Below are 24,016 nucleotides of genomic sequence, written 5' to 3'. Positions count from 1 at the left end.
TAAGTGTTCTTTCAAGAGCCAAAGAGATATCAACTCTAAGTACACTGTCTTCCTATTTGATTGCTATTTTCATTATTTCAAATATGATTATATAGAAGATAATTTGCTTCATGCCAGAATTTGTTTACAGATTGTTTCTATAAGTGTAACCCCTGAATTATTAAGGTTTGAGTGCATAAAATATTTTAGGATTCTATAAGTTAATATGCACATTCATCTGAACTACTTGCAAAGATTTTACATTTTAAATTATTTTTCTCAGAAATTTCCATAACAAAATAATCTTAATGTGAATTCCTTGCTGTAATCAGTAGACCTGATTACACTGAAAATAATATAATCATAAAATATAACAGATGAACAGATGACTCATTTCTGCAAAGTAACAAAAATGGCTATTCAGAAATTAGGAGCACTTAATCATGAAGATAAGCATCAGAAAATTCAAGTTTTGTGTCAGCTATGGAGGAACATTAGTGTTATACTTGAAGGGAAAAGTATGTTTCTGTACTATCTCTCCCCAGAAATAATTCCATAAGGAAAATGATCATCCAGAAGACAGAATTCAGTGTTGATTGGTCCTGTTGTCCACTTAATCTTATCAACCCAAATGTAAGAACATACAGTTTGCATGTACAGAGGAAAAATTTATTCATAAAGGAATAGCTTAACCCTGAAAGAACTGTGAACTGGGTTATTCAACTGGAAAGGAAATTAAAATTTCAAACATGCAAAGTCAGGGCTGACTTAAAATATTAACAAAGGAAAAAATATTCTATTACCCTAAAGTGTAAATGGAAGTTAATGTTAATTCAATGGTAAATTTTAAGGTGAAAACATATAAGCTAACAAATCAACCTCCAACTGGCATAATATAATACAAGCGATAGCATGATTAAATACAAAAGGGGCAATAGTTCATGTCCTTAGATCTTGTGATTAAATTAATAGTCAGGTGTCACTTGCTCCACAATGAAATACACAATATGGCTTTTCCCTGTGCATTCTTCTGAGAATAAAAACTATGTGAAAATAATCATCCTTACCAGCCACTCCTTTCCTGCACAAAGAGCTTTTGCTCACAATAGGCTTTAGCAAGTATTTTTAATTAACGAGACAACAAGGCTAAGCTATGCATAGAAGGATAGTGTGCATTTAGTTAATAAGTATCTGGAGGCACCTACTACACATCCACTACATGTGAACAGCCAGATGGAGTCTGCTCAAATTCCAATAATTTAAGAACTCTTCCAGAAAACCTTGCCATCTCAATACACTTAAGAAGATGTTCCTAACTAAATCAAATAGGACAAATACTGCTATTAGTCTGGACATATAACTGAGATCATGTTACACCGGAAAACTCTGCTAAGAAGTCAGATGATTTTGAGAAAATATGGGCAGATGGAAAAACTCAATGCCTGATGCTGGCTGTCTTGGTAGCTTATTCTTTAATCATAGATACCCAAGGCAAAGGAGTCATTGCATCATTAATATATAGGAAAATATATTACATTTTGATTTTTCAAGCAACTTAAGAGGAGTGACTTCTTTGGATCCAAGGTATGAGAGTTCAAAATTCCTGAATTCAAACCAAAGTATGTCACAAAGAGCTTTACTACTTGACCTTATTTTGAACCTCACTTCTACAATATTAATAGGGAGTAAAATAAAATCTGGTCACCCCACAGAAATCACTAAGATTCAGTCTTACCTGTGTTTCATGAAGAATCTCATGCATAGAAGACTTCACTATCAGTTAGATAATAATTACAACTCCTAGGATAGTTTATTTATCAAAAGAAAAAGCATAATAAAGTTATCTCTGATACTAAGAACTGAAATGAAAGGCATTGGTAATTGCATTTTTAGGGCTTTTAGCTCAACCATAAACTATGTTTACAACTAAAATTTTTAAAAATTGTCTTCTGTTTGTAGCTGAAGTGTGTTAAAGGATGATTTCCTTGTAAATAAACTCAGGGCTGAATAAGAGGAAGCTGTAAAGGCAGGTGCCTAACAGTTGAGTTGTTTCAGTTTCAGAAGAATAAAGTAAATAATTGTACTGGAACTTGTTTAGTTCTGGGCATCCTGCCATACAGGAAGGGTGTATAATTACTGAAGCTAACATCTCCATGTAAAAAAGAAGTAATATCAATAGGACACAGTTGGGCTCCAAATTTCCTTGTTTTAATCTTCACAAATTAATCAACTCTGATTTCTCATTTCACTCTTTCATATTTAAGTATCACTTAAGTTAGTATGAATACAGTGGAGGGAGAAATGTTAATCTCCACAAAAGAAAACAAATACTATATTGAAAGTCAGTCTCTGTCTGTCTGTCTCTGTCTCTTTGTGTGTGTATGTGTGTGTCTCTGTCTGTCTGTCTGTCTCTATCTCACATACCCAACCTGGGACTTGAACTCAGAGCTTAGATTCTATCCCCAAGCTTTTTTGATGAAGGCTAGTGCTCTTCCACTTGAGCCACAGACAGCTCCATTTCTGTTTATTTGATGGTTAATTAGAGATAACACTCTTCTGCCCAGCTCCATTTGTTTATTTGATGGTTAATTAGAGATAAGACTCTTCTGCCCAGGCTGACTTTAACCACAATCTACAGATTTCAGTCAGCCACAGGTGCTTGGAAAAAGGGGTTCTCTTTGAGAGCCCCACAGACGATGAACACTATAGTTGTTACCCATCAAAGGCAACAACAACAACAAAAAGTATACACAGCACCTAATTTGTGGTCTCACTAAAGAGGAATGCACAAAATTTTAGCATGTTTAACCAAACTGATTCTTTGCTTACCATTTCATGTCATCTGGATTGTCATTGACTGGACTCCAAGTTTCTTAAATCATCAACCAAAAGTAAAAGAATGTGGATAAATGATGGAATGGAAGTTAGAGCCCCTTAAAAGCATGGCCAGGTTCAAATAGATATCCCAATTAATCAAGAAACTTTACAATACAAGATGAGTCTAATAAATATTGAATATATGAACACAAATCACCATGCATCCTATAGTGAGCTATGAAATAAATGCATTGGGTAACACTATTCACGATTGACAATGTGGTTCTCTTTTACAGAGCATTTTTAAAACCAAAAGATGATACTTTATCAGTCACAAAACTAGTGTGCTCTGTGCCAAATGGTATTGCCCTGCTCATTGTTTCCATGCGCTTGTGAAGTGAGCACTCTGATCCAACCTAGTTGTATGGGATGAGGAATGTCTTATCAAATTCCCATTCATCTGTGGCCAATCTGTGTAATCAATCAACCAATTTAGTCTACAGTCCACAGAAGGAGGCAGTCTTTTGTTAGCGCTACCTTTGGGCATACTTCATCTAATTACCACACATAAGACATTAAGCTAGTCATTCAACACTGTCAAGTTTGCCAAATATCTGAAAAGTATCAGGAATACAAAGCATGCCACTTCTCCTTTAAATGTATTCATCTTGGACTCCAGGATTCTTATTAGCAGGAGAATTAAACGGCAGAATCTGTCAATGATCACCCTGATTATAACTAACACATGGATAGAGTTCAACTCAAGCTTCCTGTAACTTCACATTCAAGTCAAACTATGGGTTGTTTTAATATCTCAGGAAGCATGACACTTAACATTTCTCTAGCAGTTACCCACATGACCTCATATACATGACATTGGTAGATATCACCAAAATAACCACATCCTTTTATTCCATGCACTTGATGCCCACCAATTTGGGCAAATAGGACAGATAATATTCTTGTCAATATTTGGGCATTGATATAAAATAAAATTTTACTTGCAAAGACTGGATGTAATTTCTGGATCATTATGGGTATCATGCAATTTAAACCACTGTAAGAACTAGAATGTACACATGTGTAATAAATTATGTAGGTGCTGTTTCTTAGACTCTTCCTCCCAAAGTTATTGTGACTATAGTTTCAAGGTCCACTCTATGTTAAAAAAAATTGCAGATTACAAGTCTATCTGTATTGATGAGCATTAACTCATCCATTCTTCCTTGAACATTCACTATTGCAAGCTTAATATATATTCTAAAACATGGCTCTGTACATAGATAGCAAAAGCCAAAACAGATAGCAAATCCAAAACAGAATAGGATTGAGTCACAGCACAGATATAAAGTACTCATGGAAATCAGAAAATAAGAGGTAGCCTATGTACAGAAGTGAAAGTGAAGTGGACAGTTTCAGAATTTGAACTCAGGACTTCGTGCTTGTTAGGCAGACCTACTCTAATTCCTGAGGCATGCTTCTAGTGTAAGGGGGCTCTTTCTATCTGCCAAAGAGTGTGAACCTTTTCTGTACATGCATAGGTATATAGCTCTGTGACTGACATCAAGGTAAGAAGCTACTATTTCATAAAAGAAAAAGAGAATGTGGGTTCAACAATATGCCAAACATCAGGAACAGCTGCTAGCAAGGGAAGGCCCTGTGGAAAACCTCACCAGTGGGGAAATATTTCATAGTTTTAATAACAACCAAACAACAATGTACATAGTTAACTGATTACAGATTGTTAAGAAGACTGCTTTCAGTTGCTTGCCATTTCCCTCCTTACTACGCCTTATGAATTGCCCAAGAGTGCATGTGAGATTTATTAGTTGTTTGGATGTACTTCAAAACTTTAACTCTCAAAATTCAGATGCATGTTAAAAAGATCTTATTCTGCAGTTCTTTAAGTGCTGTGACAGTATATTTGAGGTTGCAAGGAATTATGTTGATAAATTTTCACATGTTTTATTTCTCATAATATACACATAGAACTGTCCTCATTTTGAGGCCAATAAGGTGAAGGTTTGAAAAGTTTAGTGGTATGCCCAAGTAAAATATGGCCACAGCACAGATGTTTGATATTCAAAATGTTTTGTCTTCTGACATCCATGTTCAAAACAAGTCTCACTGAATCTCTTACATATATGCCAAAGTAGAGCCACCAACCCCTCTGGACAACAGCCTTTTTTTCAATATAGGGAAGAGGATGACAATAGTCATATTAGCCTGACCAGATGCAAACTACTGTTACAAGCATTTTACATGTGTTAATCTAATGTCCTCTGTGACCTTTGTTACCTACCTATTTTTAAAAAGGAGGAAACTGAGAAACAAACAACTTTAAAAATCTTGAGATCACAGAATAAGCAGAAAAGTCAGGATGGGCCCCCTTTGGTCTTCTCTAATGATATACCCTACCAGAGACCCTGGTGCTACCAGACCAGTCTGCATCTTACAACCAGGAGAGCTGATACCACCACTCCAAAATTATGAACAGGGCATGGAAATGAAGAATATTATTTTTTAAGTAATTATGCATCCTATCTAGGAATAGTGCTCTTTGGATACTTAATAATCTCAATAGCAATCATTCAATTTGACTGTAACATGTAAGCTAAAAATGTTACTCTAACTAGTATTTAACATCAAATATATTAGAAATTCATAATGACAACTGTACTTGTGTATTGATGGATTCAAATTCCTCAAAACAGAAAAAGCTAAGACTAGAATATATCCTCCTACTAACTAAATTACCTGGGAGATATATCAGTTCTTTTAATAAACTACTATATTTTGCTGCTACCTTTGAAAAACTTCCCACATAACATACACACTATTTCCGGAAGAAAAATTGTGAAGGAATCTGAACTCATCAAAGAATTCTAATACCACAACTCACAACAGGTATTTGTAGTTTTCTTAATATGGGAGACATCAGGTCTCCAGGTGTAAATATGAAGGTTCCCTTGCTATGTTTGCTGCACATACTTTCTAGTTCTAGGTCAATTTGGGCATTCTGACCAATTTACCATCATGCTTCACCAGAACACAATAAATGCCAAGTGCCCCGGTGGGTCAGTCTTCTCACCTCCCAGCCTCTTATTGCTATGAGAAGTGCCACTTTTCCCCTTTGCTAACAGCAATAGCTGTTTTATTGTCCTGTGTCTTAATGTCCCACTTTGTGAAATATTTTAAAAATTTCATTGAGGCATAGAAAATGTTTTGACAAATTGCTACTAGGATGAGTTGTGAAATTACTTTTCTTAGCCCAGCTCTTATGTCTATACACGTTATAGGTATGGAGCAATTGTTCATTGTCTAATTTAAATCATGGCAAATTATTTCTTCATTCTGTTATCATTAGTCATTTGAGGTGCTGACAATGATTTAAGAACATTCTTAAAAATATACAATATTTAGCTTATTTCTTGAGATTAAAAACATGTCTGGCTTAATTACAAGGTATTTTAAAAAGGGGGAGAATGAAAGAGGTTGTATTACCTAATATGCACTGTACTAGTAAACTGATATATGGAATTGTAACCTCTTTGTACAACCACTTAATACTAATAAAAATATTTTTCAAAATGAATATGCAAATAATTTCAGCAGAGTGACCTTCATGGAGGATGTAATATTTTTTGAGGGAGGTGCAGAAAACAATTCCTAGAGTTTTAAATTTGCTTTTAATTCAAAAGAAAATTCCAGAATTTCAGTCTCTCTAAGCCCTATAGTTAAGACCTAATTTGGAAGGCTACTTTAGTCTAATATATATATATATAAATTGTGTATTAGTGCCTTAAAAAATAAACATGAACATGACATTGAAGCAAACTGGCACAGTCTGACAATTTTAGAACATCAGCTCACAAAATGAATATGCTTGGATTCAGACAAACATACAAATACAGCTTTTTACCTGAAAACCACAGAGACAACCCTAAGAGCTATGTTAAAATGCTAAAGATATCGAAGGTGGACAGAGTCCCTATAGGAAGGTGGGCACTGTGAAATATGCTTCACAAAGCTTGGCGCGCATGCACACACTCTGCGATGTGGGGGAGACAGAGACACCAATCACCATCGATTTTGTCCTTACTTGCAGCCGCACAAGTATCCTGCATGATCCGATTCTGACCGGCACCTGGAGCGGCTCTACATGCCAGTCATCCCAATGTACTCAGGGATGTAAACACCTTATAATTAGAAAATGTGAAGGTGTCAAGGACGTTAGACAAATTGAAAACACATCCAAAGATTAATTTTTTAAAGGCATTGAAGAAATAATTCATTGCAAATTTCAATAAGAGGATGTACCTGTTCCTTCACGGAAGCTAGAATAGTGGTGGCTGTGGTCTCGGGTTCCATGCCTGGGCCAGTGGAGGCAGCTTCCTGGTGGATCTGTGTTTGTCCCTCCTCCACCAATGACGCCTGCTCAGGAGCGGGCATTCCTCCTGCAATCAAGCAGGCAAAGGGTTAACACTTTCTCCAGGGTGCCTACAGGGATTGATGGCTCCTAAGAACTACTGTGGATTTCTACATCACAACTCCTTTAGTGCGTCCATTTCTGGAAGGTAATATAGAGGGCCAAAATTATAGCTAGTATTATAAAAACTAAATGAAAATGATAATAAAGACTAACACAACATTGAAGGATCATCATACTACAAAATGACCTGAAAGGGTTGGGAGATTTCTTAATTAAAAATGCACTAAGGAAAGTAAGATGTCAGAATCCAGTTTAATGACTGAATTTCCTAAAGAAACACAACACAGTAAGTAAATATGATGAAATTATCAGGTAGTTAAATAATATACATTGTAGGTTGCTACAGTGTCGGTTTTTAAAGTATGCACACACATACATAAACATTGACAGAATTACAGAAATATATATATGCCTGTTCTATGTACACAACAGAAAAAAAAGATGCAAAACTCAAGAAAACCTTGAAAATAAATAAATACAAGTATGAAATGTTAAAACAATGCCTTAATAATGTGCAATGCAGATAACCTTGGAGGACTCTTATGGCTGACTTGCTTTCCTTAGAAGAATCTAATTATCTAAAGATGGCAACAGCTAGGGAAATGGTGTTGAAAAAGAGATACTTCTTTTCAGTTACTCAGACTGTAGCAGAATGGTTCTTAGCAGGAGATAGAGTGCCTCTCCTTAACATTCTGAGATTAGCCTAATGCTGGCATAGGTAATAGATGCTCAATTAATGACTGATGAATAAATGAATATATAAATGAGGTTAGCATCTTTCCACTACCTCATTTCAGTCATTTGGCAAATCCCACCAAAACCTAGAATGCCCAGATGATCATATATGTTCACATGTATTTTTCATATACTCATACAGATCATGAATATTTTCCACAACAGGCTTCATAGTTTTTCCAAAATATCATGTTGGGAAGTTATCTCAATTTCTTATCAGCTACCTGATCAAATATAGATCAAATATATAGCTCTATATTTAATCTGGGGATTTTTCCCCTTCATTCAAATTTCAATATCAGCATTTAATTACAAAATTACAGAATTATGTGATTTCAAAATCCTAACCTGTAAATAGAAAAGAAAATGTATAAGGAGAGGCACAGAAATGGAGGGACAAAGGGTGAACAAAGGCAGCCATGGCACTCACAAGACACTATGTTGAAGATGAACTATACAACTTGTGGGTGGGGATGGGAGGGAAAACCTGGGAGAGAAGAGGTAATGTTATCCAAAAATGAAATGTACTCTTTATCTGACTTATGTAACTGTAATCCTTCTGTACATCACCTTTGTAACAATTTAAGTTTTTGTTTTGTTTTGGGTCAGTTGTGAGACCTGAACTCTGGGCCTGGTTGCTGTCCCTCAGCTCTTTAGCTTAAGGCTAGCACTCTATCACTTGAGCCACAGAGCCACTTCCAGCTTTTTCTGCTTTTGTGGTGCTGAGGAATCGAACCCAGGGCCTCATGCATGCAAGGCAAGCACTCTACCACTGAGCCACCTTCCCAACCCAATTTAAGTTATTTTTTAAAGGAAGATATACACAGCACCCGAATTCCCATCTTAGTCTTAATTCTCCTAACTTCCAAGTTGGTAGATAATGACTGGGTTCTAGTCTATAGGGTAGTTGTTAGTGCTGTAGTAACAAGCACAAATGGTCAACAGGCCCAATGAGAGATGCCATCAGCTCCATGATGAATTCTTATGCCCATTCTAAAAGGTGAATTCTCTACCTCCCAGCTACATAGCACAGGAGGTAAAAATGGATCTAGTCTGCAGAGGGCCTTCTCAAGTATGAATGGAAGGAGGAGCTTCAGGCTGGGAGCACGGTGGGGGTAAGATGAAACCTCTGAGTCTCATGATCCTCACTGATAAAAAAAATATAGCTTCCTAACTGCTTTACACACACATGAAATGATTTTATGGTATATGTCTATATTTGTATGCTACTGACATACAGAACACATTTAAAGTATCAATGAGACAAAATCTCCCCCTACATTTATTTAGGGACAAGATGAATTACTTAAAGACAAAATGAATTCTGTCAAAGAAAAGAATGCCTTACAGAATTAAAAAATTCTGTCTTAGTAGTTAAGGCAAGTAAAGATATGAAAGTATTCAATGCTGCTGAAAAAAGAAAGGCACACCTTAACATTAGCAGATGGTTTGCAAAGAACAAAAATGTTACTATGCAACAGTGAAACAAATAATTGCAAGAACCAAAAAATTTAAATGTCATGATGTTTGATAAGAAAAAAAGAAAAAATTCAGTAAACAAAGACAACTTGAGAAAAGGAGAAACAAAAAACCTTTACATCAGTAATTACCTATTCTTACTATAAATAGGAGGTACCACACTATTTAAGGGAAGATAGAGGAGGCCGGAGATAATTATGGCTCATCAAGTAGATGATGCAGCAAAACTTGAATCAGACCAGGGTAAAGTATAGAAAGATACAAATGATGACATTAACACTAAAGTCAAGAGGATATACATTTGTACAGAAAATGACAATAGTATTAAATGCAGCAAAAGAAAATTTCATAGGTAGGAATAATGTTGAATTCTGAGTTCTCAGTGGCTCGGTTACATCATAGGTGCTCACAAACACTCAATGGGTGAAGACTGAGAACAATAGTACTCATGCATCATTTCAGGTGACATTTACCTACTCTTATTTTTATTATAGTCCCCAAATACTGCAACTAACACAAATCTACTAAGGTTACCTTAGTAGATTTCTTGTAGTTCTTATAACTGTAGATCATTTATTAAGTTGGAAGAAATAAGCTAAGTAAGTCAAAAGAGAGGTAGAATCATCTTTCTACAATGTGCACAGGTAAATATTCATAATAACGAAGGTCAAAGAATTACGTTATTCCTCTTCCCAAGTGGCAAGGAAAAAAGCCAAAAGACAGTGAGAAATTAGGCTTTGTGATTTTTCTCATGACCTCAATTTACTTGATTTGAGTGGTCACATTTTGGGGACCGACTTGAGAAAAGTTATAAGCAGACTGTTATTTTTTAGGGGTTCAAGAACAGAGAACGGAAGATGGCCAGTAATATCAAAGGAGGGAAATGTCATGGTTCTACTCAGAAAAAGACAAGGTAGATTCCTCCTCACATTAAATTATAGAGCTAGACAAGATATTGGGTGAGATTTGGAGAAAGCGTCATTTGTAAAACCCAAAAGCAGCATACAAAAGGAAGGTCATGTTAAGTTGTTCTAATTTCCATTTCTGTCAGGGTAAGCAGGGAACTGCAGTGTGTGTCTAAACTGTAGTGAGGCACATAGGACATTATAAATCACACAATGATATGATAATTAACATTAAAATGGGGCTGAAATAAGGGCAAGTGGTGACTATCTAGATACAGCTAAATGAAATATCAACCTACATAGGTCACAGGGCAATGCCAGAGTTCTGAACTTGGCCAAATCCTAACCAAAAACTCTAGGCATAACAGAAACAAGTATGTACAGAGTATGCCCACAGTCTTCAATAATTGAATTCGCCAGACAGTAAAATTAAAGTGCAAAAACTACAGTTTATTCTGCACCAATGACCTGCCTCTGACATTAAGAAAACAGACAAACAAACAAACAAACAAAAACCAGGATAAGTGTGGGTTCCTGTATTGATGTTAGCTCAAAAGCATGCTGGGCATAAAAATTGTAGCTACTTTAGAGCCAAGAGCAATATGAGTGAATCACTGCCCAAAAGCTAAAGTCAGCTTATAATAATATAAAACATATATTCAAATATAGTAATGTATGAAAGCAAAAGCAGTCTGAATAAGCATAGAATGAATAAAGTATTTTAGTAGCAAAAACAGAAAAATACTAAGAGCATTATTATGTAACAAAGAAAAGTTTCTTTGTTTTACTTACAATGAAACTGGAATAAAATACAGTATGGGGAAATTAAGAAAAATAAATAAATATCTTCAGTGTCTTATGGAATCTAGTCTAGATAAAAAGAACACCAGATAAAATTTTCAGTTAAATTTTTTTCTGGCAATAGAAACAGTAACAAAATCTGCAACCATTTAGAGGATTAGAGATAATTACTAATCTGTTAATTAGGCAGCTCATCCAAAAAAAATTTATTGACAAGCATTTATATAAAAGGGAGCTACATGCTAAACTCATGGCAATTGTAGAGAATAATATATACATAATAGATGTTTTTATTTATGGAGATAAGTGTCTGTGCATATGTCTCTGTGAAGAGTACTTTTTTTATATGTGTATATATAGAGATATATGATGTGTGTGTGTATACAAAATATGTGAACAAAGACTTTCCAAGAAAAGGCTAGAAGACTAATAGGGAAGTCTTCAACCTTACTAGTAACTAGAAAAACAGAAATTAACACTTCTAGGAGATATCAATATACAATCATCATAATAGCAAACATTTAACTTGAAATGCTGGCAAGGATGGTGGACAATGGTAACTGATAATGCTGCTGATAATTATGTAAACAGTGCCATTACTTTGGAATGTATTTTGTCATTGTCTAGAAGACCTGCCAATAAACACATCCTGTACCCAGGTAATCCCATTCTTGATTAAGTAGAGACACTCTGGGTGCCAGGTATACCCCTGGAAGGACATGCAGATATGTTCACAGTAGCACTCTTGTAAAACCCCTAAATTGAAAACATCTCAAGTGGCCATTAATAGTGGAATACATAAATACAATGTGAAATATTCACTAATTTCACCTACAGCTACATATGAACCAAAGCTCTATAAAAGGACTATTCCCACAACCATAATGTTGAATCAAAGAAGTTTAAAAAAAATAAAGTGGAATATCATTCATGCAAAGTTTTAAAACAGGCAAAATAAACTATTTAAAAGGGAATGTGGGTATAGACCTGAATACACAGCAAGGAGACCACCAGAAATTGGTATAATGGGACCGCTCTGCAGGGAGGGAGGGGATGTGATTTGGAGGAATAGGTGACATGAATATACTTAATTTTAAATATTCTCTTAACCCACTTCTATAGTTTTTCTCATTTTTAAAAAAGGAAAAAGATTAACACAGACCTATGTTACAAACGTTGCGACCTATACTATTCAATAATGTTTTTGAAAATAAAACCCACAGTTAATAAATAATATCAGAGTCAACACTGTTCACATTGCTATGCAGCCATTCTGGTTGTATGTGATGTGTTTCTGGGTGTTACAGAGTGTTGATCTATGTCTATCACAATCAGGGAGCATCACAGAACTGTTAATATATCTAGAAAGTATATCTTGAGAAACATAGATAGCACTTAGGCATTGCCAACTCTTCTCTAAGGCATGTTATTTCTGATGGAGAAGACATAAAACAAGAAGAAAAAGAGGGAAAAGGAGGGGACAATGAGAAGGAAAAAGAAAAGGGAATCTCTTTGAAAAGAGATTGGGTTCTCCAGTTCTTTCCCTTTTTTTTTTTTTTGTTACACACTTAAATCCTTCTTAGCTATAATGAATAGATAAGAACTGGCAATCACAATAAATCCAGAGTTGTGCCTGGAAACATAATGACTGCAGAACCATTTTAAAGTAACTGAGGAAATCATATCATAAACCAGGTAGCACCCTACTTTGGAGATTGGGATATTTTGGAGGAGAGTTGCAGACTCAAGAGATGAAGAGATATCAGACTTTAGGGGGACAAGAACAGGATGATCAACAAGAAGGATGAGGGGGACAAGGAGGAAGATGGGGAGAAAGGGAAGAATAGAAGAGGGGTGAAAATTCCTCAACTCTAAATATGAATCATTTAAAATGAGATAATAAAATGAATGAAACAAACTACCTCAAGATAAATATGTTGAAGTCTCTGGGTCTCAGGTGTAAATGGAAATGGGGGGAGTGGGGAGAATCAGTTTGGAAACTGATCTTATCTTGATCACAGTAGATACAGCAATTGCTTCCAAATACTCCCCAAACTTACAAGTGAAATTGAAGGCAAAATAAAGGCATTTTAGGACACATTAGGGCTTAGAAATTGCTTCAGTAATCTTTCTTAGAAGTTCTGCAACCAAATTCAAAATATGACAGAGACAGCTAGGATACTAGAAACACGGTGAAACAATTTAGAAAAACTAGAAATGGAATCGATTTTGCTACTATCTAGTATCAAGGAGAGAGAAAAAAGCTGGCAAATGTAGAGTTGGTCCCATGTCCTGATTTAACTTGAGGAGAGAAGAACTTAAAATAGGACAGGTGACTAGGTACACAAGACTTTGAAGATCCTCTCAGAAGGAGGTAGCATGCAGGGGCCACCCTCACTCTAGAGCTGGTCATGCAATGTACTTGGACAACAAGATGGCAGGGATATGATCTTGAGAAGCACTAAACTTAAATCCTAAATAGCCTCGCAACCCATTCGCTTGAACTGAGATTGCCATGCTGTGAAGGAGCTCCAGACTCAAAGGGATCCTAGCCATTCTGGCCAAGAACTCAGAGAGTGTAAGACTAATTTAAAATAACTGAAAATCAAGCCCCACAAGCTGACTATATCCACCTGAGTGAACCCAGGTAAGAGCAGGAATGGCCAGAAAAAAAAAAATTGCTGTTGTTTGAGCTACTGAGATTTATGATGGCTTGTTATCCATTGAATGAATGACACTATTTGATATGCCCACCAATAGAAGATGAGATAAAGAAAGTGAAGCCTACATTATTTTAAGTAAGATACTTAAATTTTACATGCTGAATTTTCTTATACTTATTTGACTGTATTAGATACCGATCTACAGGGTAGGAGTTACCTAAACCACACAGACAGGTAAGAGTTTGACATCCTACCAAATTTGTTGCCTTTTGTAAAACAATACAAACAAATAAGTACAATGAAATACAGATTTGGAAAATGGAGGAACTAACAGCTAGCACACAGAAGAATCTCAAGATATGCAGACATGGAAACACTATTCCTGGCAAGAACAGACTGACTCCAGTTGGGAAAAGCCCACTTACAAGTATAAATTTTTATTAAGTAAATTGACTTTAGGTTCAATAGAGTTCTAAAAACAACCTCCCTAGACTGTTGTTTTTATAGAATTTGCAATTAAGGGTATGGTAAGCCATATCAAACTTCAATCTATTCAAATGAAAGATTTGTTACAATCATTAGTTCTTTACATCAAATGTTACTGTTAGCCAAGATTAAAGACAACAAAATCACTAGTACAGCAATATGGGGATCTAAAAATACAGTCATTGGTATGTGAATTACTAAAGGCAACAAAACAAAGTAAACTGCCTAATTAAGGACTTGTGTATTTAATAATATTTATACAGTATATTAAAAATAAAAAACTATATAATCCAGCAACACCTCATTATCTTAAATAGTAATTGTCTTTGTATCTCTGACACTGGCTTTTGGTTCTATTTGAACTAGTTAAATGGTCATTCAGTGTCTAGGAATGTAATCCAGGGGCTCAAAGGCATGCTTAACCTAGAAGATATATATATATATATATATATATATATATATATATATACATACATATACATATATATATATATATATCTTTAAGTACTTGTACAAACTGATTCAACAAACCAGTTTGTAAGTACAATACATCGTGATCAATGTCACCTTTCATTATTCTCCCCCATCTCTCCCAGTTCCTTCATTCCTGTCAATTTTCCCAGTTTTACGGGAATATTGTGATTGCTCTTAGATTAAGTCAAAAATTAATTTATTTGTAAACTTCAAGATTCAATTTAAAATTCTCAAAAAAGATTCCTTGGCTCATTCCTTACAATTCACAATGAAGTTCCTATTGTAGTAAAGCTAGGAAACAGTGTAGAACAACTTTTGGCATCTTGTTACTGAAAGTGGGATATAGGCACCAATAGTTGCAATGGTAGCTTGAAACATGAAAGACATGTAAGACTGAGGCTTGCCCCAGAATTTTCATGCAAATATGATCTCTATCATCAGAGATCATAAAGTTTGAGAAGTATTGGTGCAGCACCTTCATGAAGGCTCTGGGAAATCATGAAGTAAATGAGCCTGATAATCTTAAACCAAAATCTCAATGCCAGAACTTAATTTAAAAACAAACAAAACACTTTGCCTGTACTAGGAACCAAATCTAGGACCTCACACATGCCGGACAAGTGTCCGCCCCTGAGCTGTTATCTCAGGGGCATTGGCTTCCACCTTTTCAAGGACCATCCTTTAACCTTTTTGTAGCATATTTGGAAAATTCTTCAATGCAGTAATAGTTTTCATTAGTTAACAAAATATAACTAGACAGAGATATTATTCCACAACTAAAAGTTGGCTCTAGCTTTTGAGTGATTCAATATATTAAAACAAAAAACATAAGTGCTTCTTAAAAATTTATATACAAAAGTTTAAACTATTTTCAGTAAAGATTCCCAACAAAATTTAACATGAAATTGTCTTTGGCTGGTAAATGAATACTAGGTTTTTGAAAACTTAGCTTGTAATTGAAGAACTGAATGGCTTTCAAAAAAAAAATAGAAAGAAATCAGCTTGTTCTAGGCCATGCATTTTTCATGAACATTCATATGGAATTATCTAGTTGTACAGTACACACTGATACTTTGTTTTGGCAAATCAACTCCCCATCTGGGATATTAAATGGTTTATCCAGTTTAGGACAGATGTTAATCTGTAAAGTATACAGATACAAAAAAGAAAGCTGATAGTTTTCAATTGGAATATCCTCGAAAACACTGTACACATGTTTAAAGAAAGAGTAACAGGGATAAATACGATCAAAGTATACCATATGCATGTATAGAAATATCACAATGACACTCCATTCTCTGCTGCAAAATTAATAAGCACTAATAAAAATGTGGAGGAAAAAAATCTCTTCATGGTGGTTACCACGGATGAGCTGGCTATCATCCAAGCAAAAAAAATGTATGTGTGTATATGTGTGTGTGTGTGTGTGTGTGTGTATCAAGGTATCTTTTAATAATACTGATATACTCAATAATTTACAATTTTTCAAGTATCTCTTTAGATTAAAAACATTCTAGGCAAAAAAAGGGATCAAAAACTATCCCCTGTTGTCATTGTATTTGATTTTGGTACCCTGGGTAATGTATATATATTTATCTGAATTAGGGCAGGGAATGGGAACAACAGAATGGTGAGACAAAGGACGGGGGAACCAATGCAACAGCAATACTCATAAGACAATATCTTGGAAATGATCTGTACAACTTGGGGAAGATTGGAGGGGAAGGAAAGAGGGAGAAAAATGAAGGAGGGTGTAACAAGTTAGACAAGAAATGTCTACTACCTTACATAACTGTAACCTTGCCAATAAAATTAAAATGTAAAACTAATGGTTACCCTTCAGGCTTTTTCATACTGTTTCCTTTTGTTTCCCCGATTGGAGACCAGGCCTCAACTCACTACCTGATACTTCACACTCATTGGCAGACGCCCTACCGCCTCATCTATGCCTCTAAGCTCATGCTGTTTTAGACTGCATGTTTGATGCTATTGTTTTAGTTTTACAAAGTCAAATGCATTTTCACATGTAACATCTCCAAACAACTTTCTGAAGAAGGCACAAAACACCAGCCATTATAGATGGATCTATAATTTTGAAACACACAGACAGAACCAGTGATGGGCTGAGCAGTAACTTCCTATTTTCTGTACCACTCCAACAATACATTCTTGGTGCAGTATGGGCAGAGACTAATTTAATGTGGATCACCATCGTATTCACAAGCACCTAGGAAAGCGCCTAAAACAAAAGTACATACGTATTCAGTGTCTCTTCTGTTGAAGCACAAAACAAACTGAAACAAGGTAAAAAACAGACAAGGTTAGGTTTTATGACCATTATGGGTCCACAGGCAAGCAGGAAGGAGAGCAACTAAAATAGCATGATGAATATCATGGTTAAAAAACATAAAAGTGACCACAGTGGAAGGGAGAAGAAAGATCAGCTTTCAGGGGAAAGGAAGGTCATTGGGGAAGATGAAAGTCACTACAAAACAGAAGCATAAAACCTCAGTGTGTTGTGCTCAGAGAATGTCAATCGTCTAGAATCATGGTGGGGAAAATAAGAAAAGGGAGAGAAAAAAAAAACACCAAAAAACCACCAAAACCTGGGGGTGAGAAGATAGTGGAAGCATGAGGACAGGGAAAGAGAAGGATTACCTACTATCTTCAAAACTAAAATGGAAGTGGAGGTGTAGATAAAGGAGTAGAATGCCAATCTGGAGAGAAAAAAACTAAGTGAGAATGTGAAGCCCTGAGTTACAGCCCCAGTGCTGACAACGACGACAACAACAACAAAACCAGACTAAGATGGGGGTGAATGGCATGGAAAAGATTTATAGAACATGGTAATGTAACATGGTTATAATTCCTTAAAGGAGTTAAAGATTAAAGTGCCAGGTGCTGGTTGCTCATGTCTGTAATTCTAGCTACTTAGGAGACTGAGATCTGAGGATTATGGTTCAAAGCCAGCCTGGGCAGAAAAGTTCATGAGACTCATATCTCCAATTAACCAACAGAAAACTAGGAGTAGAGTTATGGCTCAAAGTGGTAGGGTGCTAGCCTTGAGCAAGAGAGTTCAAGGACAGCATCCAGGGCTGGAGTTCAAGCTCCATGACTAACTTCCCCACACCCCCCAAAAAGAAGATTGAAAACTAAATTGCATCAAGTCAGAAGAACCCTCATCTTGTATTGTCCACATGGTTATTGAAGAGCACAAAGATGCACTCAGGTATTACCACCAGCTTTGCACCCAGGCACATAGGGAGTTGCTCTTTAAACCTAAAAGAAGCTTCAAGGAGAAGTAAACTTTTAAAGTAGTTAATAAAACAAGGAATGATTGAATATAGATGTAAAACAAACTAGGTATGAATAAACGTATCCCCCTCAGGAACTTTACAAACTATAAATATAGTTGGGTCCCAGAGGCTCATGCCTGTAATTCTAGCTACTCAGGAAGCTAAAATCTAGAGTACGACAATTTGAGGTTAGACTGGGCAGACTCCATCTCCAAAATAACTGGCAAAAAGCAGGTTTGGAAATATGACTCAATTGCTAAGACACCAGACTAATAAGCACAGGCCCTGAGGTCAAACTCTAGCACCACTATCCAGACCAGAGTCATAATATAGGTATTATTCATCAGGCATAAGAACCATTAGATTTGAAGAAGCCCCTCAAAAACGAATCTTGGGTTAGTATCCTATCTGAGTAAGGAGAAAGGGGAGGAAGGAGAGAAAGGAGAGGAAAGAGAGGAGAGAGAACAGAGAAGAGGAGAGGAGAGAGAAATCACCTGAAAGATCTTAATGCTTAGATTAAATGAATTAAGAAATCAGTGTCCGGTTAATATATTACTCCTAGATCCTAGAACTCTAACTGAAGAGAGCTTGAGGTCTGTAGTGTCTTCAAAGGTCTGTGGTGTGATTTCAGAGAGGAAGACTGTGTTGCTACTAGTGTTTTCCCAAGATAAAAATCCAGCTGAGATTGAGAAATTTACAAAAAGGTTTGCACAAAATCCTTACAAATGAAAAGGTTAGTCAATATGAGTAATACATCTATTAGTCACACATACTGAAAACAGCTAAATATTCAAAAATGTGTAAGGCTTCAGCTCACAGAGTTCCATGCACATGGGCACACCATGGCTGTTCAGTGAGAAGCTGTTCCACTTGACATAGCTGCCTAAGATGTTTTATAAGCAACTGTGCAAGGTGAACCTTGACCATGGCCTTGTGGTGCGGTGCTTATGTATTAAAATGCCACTGTGAGCATATTAACTTCTCTCTTTCAATAGTCACTCGTTTAAATTATCTTTTGAAGATGTTATCTTAACTCCTGTGTATCACTTATGTCCAATCATCTGTTTAACAATTTTACTTTTCTAAAGCAATGCATTTTAATATTGTAGACATTGCAAACAACTTCAAAACTAAGAACTAGAATAACATGATTCGGTATTTCACATATATTAGAAACCATGTAGAGCCAGGCATTAGAAGCTCACACCTGTTATTCTAGCTACTCAGGAGTCTGAAATCTGAAAACTGCAGTTAAAAAGCAGCCCTGGCAGGAAAGTCCATGAGACTTACATCCAGTTAACTACCAAAATTCCAAAAATGGTGTTGTGGTTCAAAGTAGTAGAACACTAGCCTTATGTACAAAAGATAAGGAACAGTTCTCAGACAAAGCCCCCAGACCAGGTGCCCTCCCATCCCGCCCAACAAAAAGTAACCACTTGGACAACATTCCTACTTTGCACATCTTTAAAATAAAGCTTGTCTTCATCAAAATTTCAATATTTCATTTGTTTGCGTCTGGTCACCTTCAAGAGCATAAATATATAACACACACATATATAACACAGGTATAGAATCGTCTTCAAATTGCACTGAGTAACCAGTAAAACCTCTCCAGATAATGTACATCATAATATTAAAAACTGAGTTATAATTTATGCCACATTTACTGATATACTATACTTAAACCATACCTTACTGGCTATTAATAATATTACCCATTTTTATAACTGAACATGACTAAACACCCAAAGGGACAGTTTCAGAGTGTGTTGGAGATGTTTTTTATGACTAGCTTCTGTTTATATGTGAATAACTCAAATGTAAAGATTAAATGCTATTTCATAGAGAAAAGCTGTATGTTTCAGTTTAGTGGAATAGTAGACGCAAGTAGAAGAGCATCAGCTTTGGACATAAAAACAAAGCAAGAATGTGAGGCCCTGAGTTCAAGCCCCAGTATATGTACATGTATGCACGCGTGTGCACACAAATACAAGATAAAGAAAAAGAACTAGCAAAGGAAAAATATTACTTTTCAAACATCTTCCATTTAATAGTTGGTTAGCTGACTCCTGCCTCTGTCTCTCTCTGATAAGTACATTTGTTACTGCTTGCCAGGAAGAAATTCAATCAAGTGACACAGTTAACTGGACAAACGTAATTCATCAGATAAATAATACATTAGATTTTTCAAAGATAAATCAAATTCTCTGATATACTCATATCTTCCAAAAGACAGAACACTGTTTTGAAGTTCTGGTAAATTAGAGCATTCAAATAAAATTGCCTATCTTAAATTAGCCCAAGGCATTCTTTTGATCAACAAAATACAACATGTACAAAAATAAAGAGTGCAGATTTAAAGGCCCTGGGAAACATCTTTGTGCTGACTGGTCATGAGGTCTCAGAGAACTCTGACATGGTTTTACAGACCTTCAAACATTCCTTCTGGCCCACATTCCTTAGAGGCCTCTTCTTCACCTGACTCACCCAGTTTTCTCTTATACTGTCTAGTCTTTTCGAATAGAAATTGGCCTGGGAGAGGGCGAGGGGTAGAGCTCAGCAGGAGCTTGTGTGCTTAATATGTTCAAGGTTCTATGTTCAATGGCTAGAACCAACAAAACAAGAACAAGAAACAACAAAAAAATGGTGAAGAGTGGTAGACCAAGTCCAGTAGTTGAGAAATCAGAAGCAACAATTTAATAGCAATTTGGAAGGTGTCCCTGTGCATTCACTCAGAAGCAACAATTTAATAGCAATTTGGAAGGTGTCCCTGTGCATTCACTTGTCCCCAAGTGGCTCATAACACTTCTTCAATACAGCCCTCATCTCATGCCTTGAGTCCGCTGCTAGTGCCTGGGAAAGTGGACTTACCCCTCCTCTCCATCGCACTCTAAGCTCCAACCCTGCTCTCACTGTCCTATCCAAGTATAAATCCAGGCAAGTATAAATCCAAGTTGATTGCCATCATTTCTTCCTTCTACATACATATAACTTGTATTCTCCTTGTGATCACAAAAGCACTTCTCCATGCATTCTAGAATTGCCATTTTTAAGTGGGGTGAGGGGTTGGATGACTCACCCCTTCAATCCACCCAACCCAGTTCGAGTCTCAACAACACACAATGCTTATTTCCATCCACTTGTTTTTGCTCTTTAAAATATTCTCTTGTCTACTTAGATTTAAGTTTATTGAGACCATGATCCCTGTCCTCTTGTTGGTGTCTAACATGTGTGCTGAAGCATTTAATAAAATGCTTGCTGACAGAACTGGATTTACTATTTGAGAGGCTGAAACTGGCACAATAACACTGCACTTACAGAAAAATGGTTAATATATTATATTGCTAATAGTCAGACACAAAGAAGCACTGAAAACCTGCCTCCTTAAAGAAGCCTTTTGTTCATTAGTTGGCACTAAAAATGTCAGAAAGAATTAGATTTCATCTTTAACCTTCTGAGTTAGGCAACTTGTTTCTTTATAAGTGAGAGCTTTAAGTTTCTTAAAGCAAGAATTTAGGAAAATAACCACAAGTCAAGGAAGCTACATTCCATTTCCAGGAGATAATACAGCAATGTCACAATGCAGTCACACTAGTATTTCTAAATTCTCACCTGCAGAGTGAATAACTAAATAGTACTTTCAATCTGACCCTGTGAATCAGAGCTATAATTCTAGCAACAATCCAGAAAGCTGTTTTCAAAGTCTTGATTATGTTTCAACATAAGGAAATGGCACCTGACAAGTGAAAGCAAAAAAATGAAGAACTGCATTATTTCATCTTTTAAAGAAATTTTTTATTTCTGCCAAAAAAAAAAGATTCCTGTGTCCTGATTTAAATGCACAGATTAAAATGAAGCATTGTGCCAGGCATTAGTGGCTCATACCTATCATCCTAGCTATTCAAGAGGCTAAGATCTGAGGATTGTGGTAGCCAGCTTGGGCAGAAAGCTCCATGAAACTCTTATCTCCAATTAAGAGAGAAAGAATGAAAGAACGAAAAAATGAAAGGACAGAAGGACGGAAGGATGGAAGGAAAGAAAGGAAAGCAGAAAGTGGTAAAGCAATATCCTTGAGAAAAAAAGCTCAGAGACATCTCCCAGGTCCTGAGTTTAAGCCTCATGATCAGTGCACACATATGCGCGTGTGCATGTGTGTGCGTGCCTCCCACATGAACACGCGGCATTTTGGTGATTCTAAGAAGCTAGTTAAATATCTGCAAGACTTAGCTATGTTTACATCTCTTATAATTTTGGTAATTTGGTTTGCTTAACACTTCATTTATTCAGAGTGCAAAGAAAACTTCACTCTATCAAACTGAATTGATTACAAACTCATAATTAAATCTAAATTAATGTGACATAATCAAAAGTATTTTGAGTCTAACATATGAAGGTTCCTAACACATTTCTGTGCCATTTCAACTCAAGTAACTTGAAGTTACTGGCAGGTGTTTCCTTAAACATTGGAGAACCTCTACCTAATGCACTCTGAAGGGTGGAACATGCACCAATGAAGTACCAACAATGAAAAGCAATTTAGTAAATATTTAGAACACTTGGCAGAATAAAGAGCACATATTAGGCAAGTTTCCACAACTACACAAAGCTCTCTCCATAATTAAGGGGATAGTACAAGTGTAACACTTTGATGCCCCATCATTCTCCTGAGATTATAAAGCCTGTGTCAGAAGTACCATCTGTCCACACGGAAGTATGTGTGCTCACAACTCAAGAATCACAGCAACATAGATAATCTTCAACATCAGAGGTACCATGACAAATAAGACATTTAATTTAATGTTTCCTGAAGATGGGAGCAAGCTGGCACTTTGATGGGGTAGAAAAAGAAACTGAAAAGGCAATCTGTTCACTTTCTATTCCAACAATTTGCTCTTCTTCCTGAGTCACTACAGCTACTTTGAATGCAGCTGGGTCTCTCAGCACTAATTTCCTATCTATATATCAATTATAAGCTACAATCAAGTCTGCATTAGAATTGTCCATGAAATTAGGAATTGCCTAGGGCACACAGCAGTTTCTAACTTTCTTTCTTTCACAATTTGCTGCTATTTCCAAAGTCATATATGGAATGACATGGCCTTTGTGTGGAGAAAACTGCTTATTCCTAAGGGAAAAAGCAACAGTCACTCTGTGACAGAGACACAATAAGCCGAGGTGAAGCAATCCCACTACAGGTGATGGATGCATGAATTTTTCAATCCTGGACGGAAGCTCACCACTGGAGAGTAATAGTTCATACTCTGCAGACAACTAGCAACCATGATGGAGAGGTTTTCCCACATTCAAGGAAGGCCTCGAACACCACTATGCTTTCAGATTGCTTAAACAATGTAGTTCCTCTGCTCTTTTGGTATTGGAGAGAAACAAAAATAAGTTTGAGCAAGACAGTAATGGTGACCTCAGTAATCTGGTGATTACAAAAGAACCGAAAAATATTAAGCTAAGACACAAGTCTTTGTTTCTCTCCAGACCTATAATTCATTTTTCCAAGTAGCTGAGTTTTTCAAATGAGGAAAGTTAAACAAGGAGTGAGCAGGGACGTGTCAGATAAAGGATAGTTTCATATGGCCATGGCCGCGTCCCAGTTTGACTGTTCTGATATGTAAGCCAGAAGACTTTCAACTTACTAACAGCTGCTATGGACAGTTACATCTTAACAAGGCCATCCCACTCATAACATAGACCAATGTTTAGTCCCTCACTATGGTCAGTCACATAAAGAAAAACACTGAGGGTTGGTGGAATGGCTCAAGTGGCAGAGCACCTGCCTAGCAAGCACAGGCCCTAAATTCAAACCCAAGTAAAAAGGAGAAAAAAAAAAATAAATGAGAACAGATGTCTCTATAAACTTGAAATATTTCTTGATTC

General features: G+C 36.2%; 1 protein-coding gene across 8 annotated transcripts in view; it reads right to left on the bottom strand.

Moving 5' to 3' along the window:
• Positions 1-24,016, bottom strand: part of Pkp4 (plakophilin 4) — a 216,699-nt gene that overhangs the window by 139,851 nt on the left and 52,832 nt on the right. For all 8 annotated transcript variants that reach the window (XM_013029381.1, XM_013029423.1, XM_013029365.1 and 5 more), the window contains exon 2: positions 7,117-7,253. In XM_013029381.1, coding sequence (XP_012884835.1) covers positions 7,117-7,248 — 132 coding nt within the window. In that variant the 5' untranslated portion in view covers positions 7,249-7,253. The remainder of the gene's footprint in view (positions 1-7,116; positions 7,254-24,016) is intronic.

The sequence above is a fragment of the Dipodomys ordii genome, unplaced genomic scaffold (assembly GCF_000151885.1).
Source record: "Dipodomys ordii isolate 6190 unplaced genomic scaffold, Dord_2.0 Scaffold5, whole genome shotgun sequence".
Taxonomy (NCBI): domain Eukaryota; kingdom Metazoa; phylum Chordata; class Mammalia; order Rodentia; family Heteromyidae; genus Dipodomys; species Dipodomys ordii.
The sequence above is the reverse complement of the archived record's forward strand: the minus strand, read 5'-3'. Positions and strand labels throughout refer to the sequence as shown.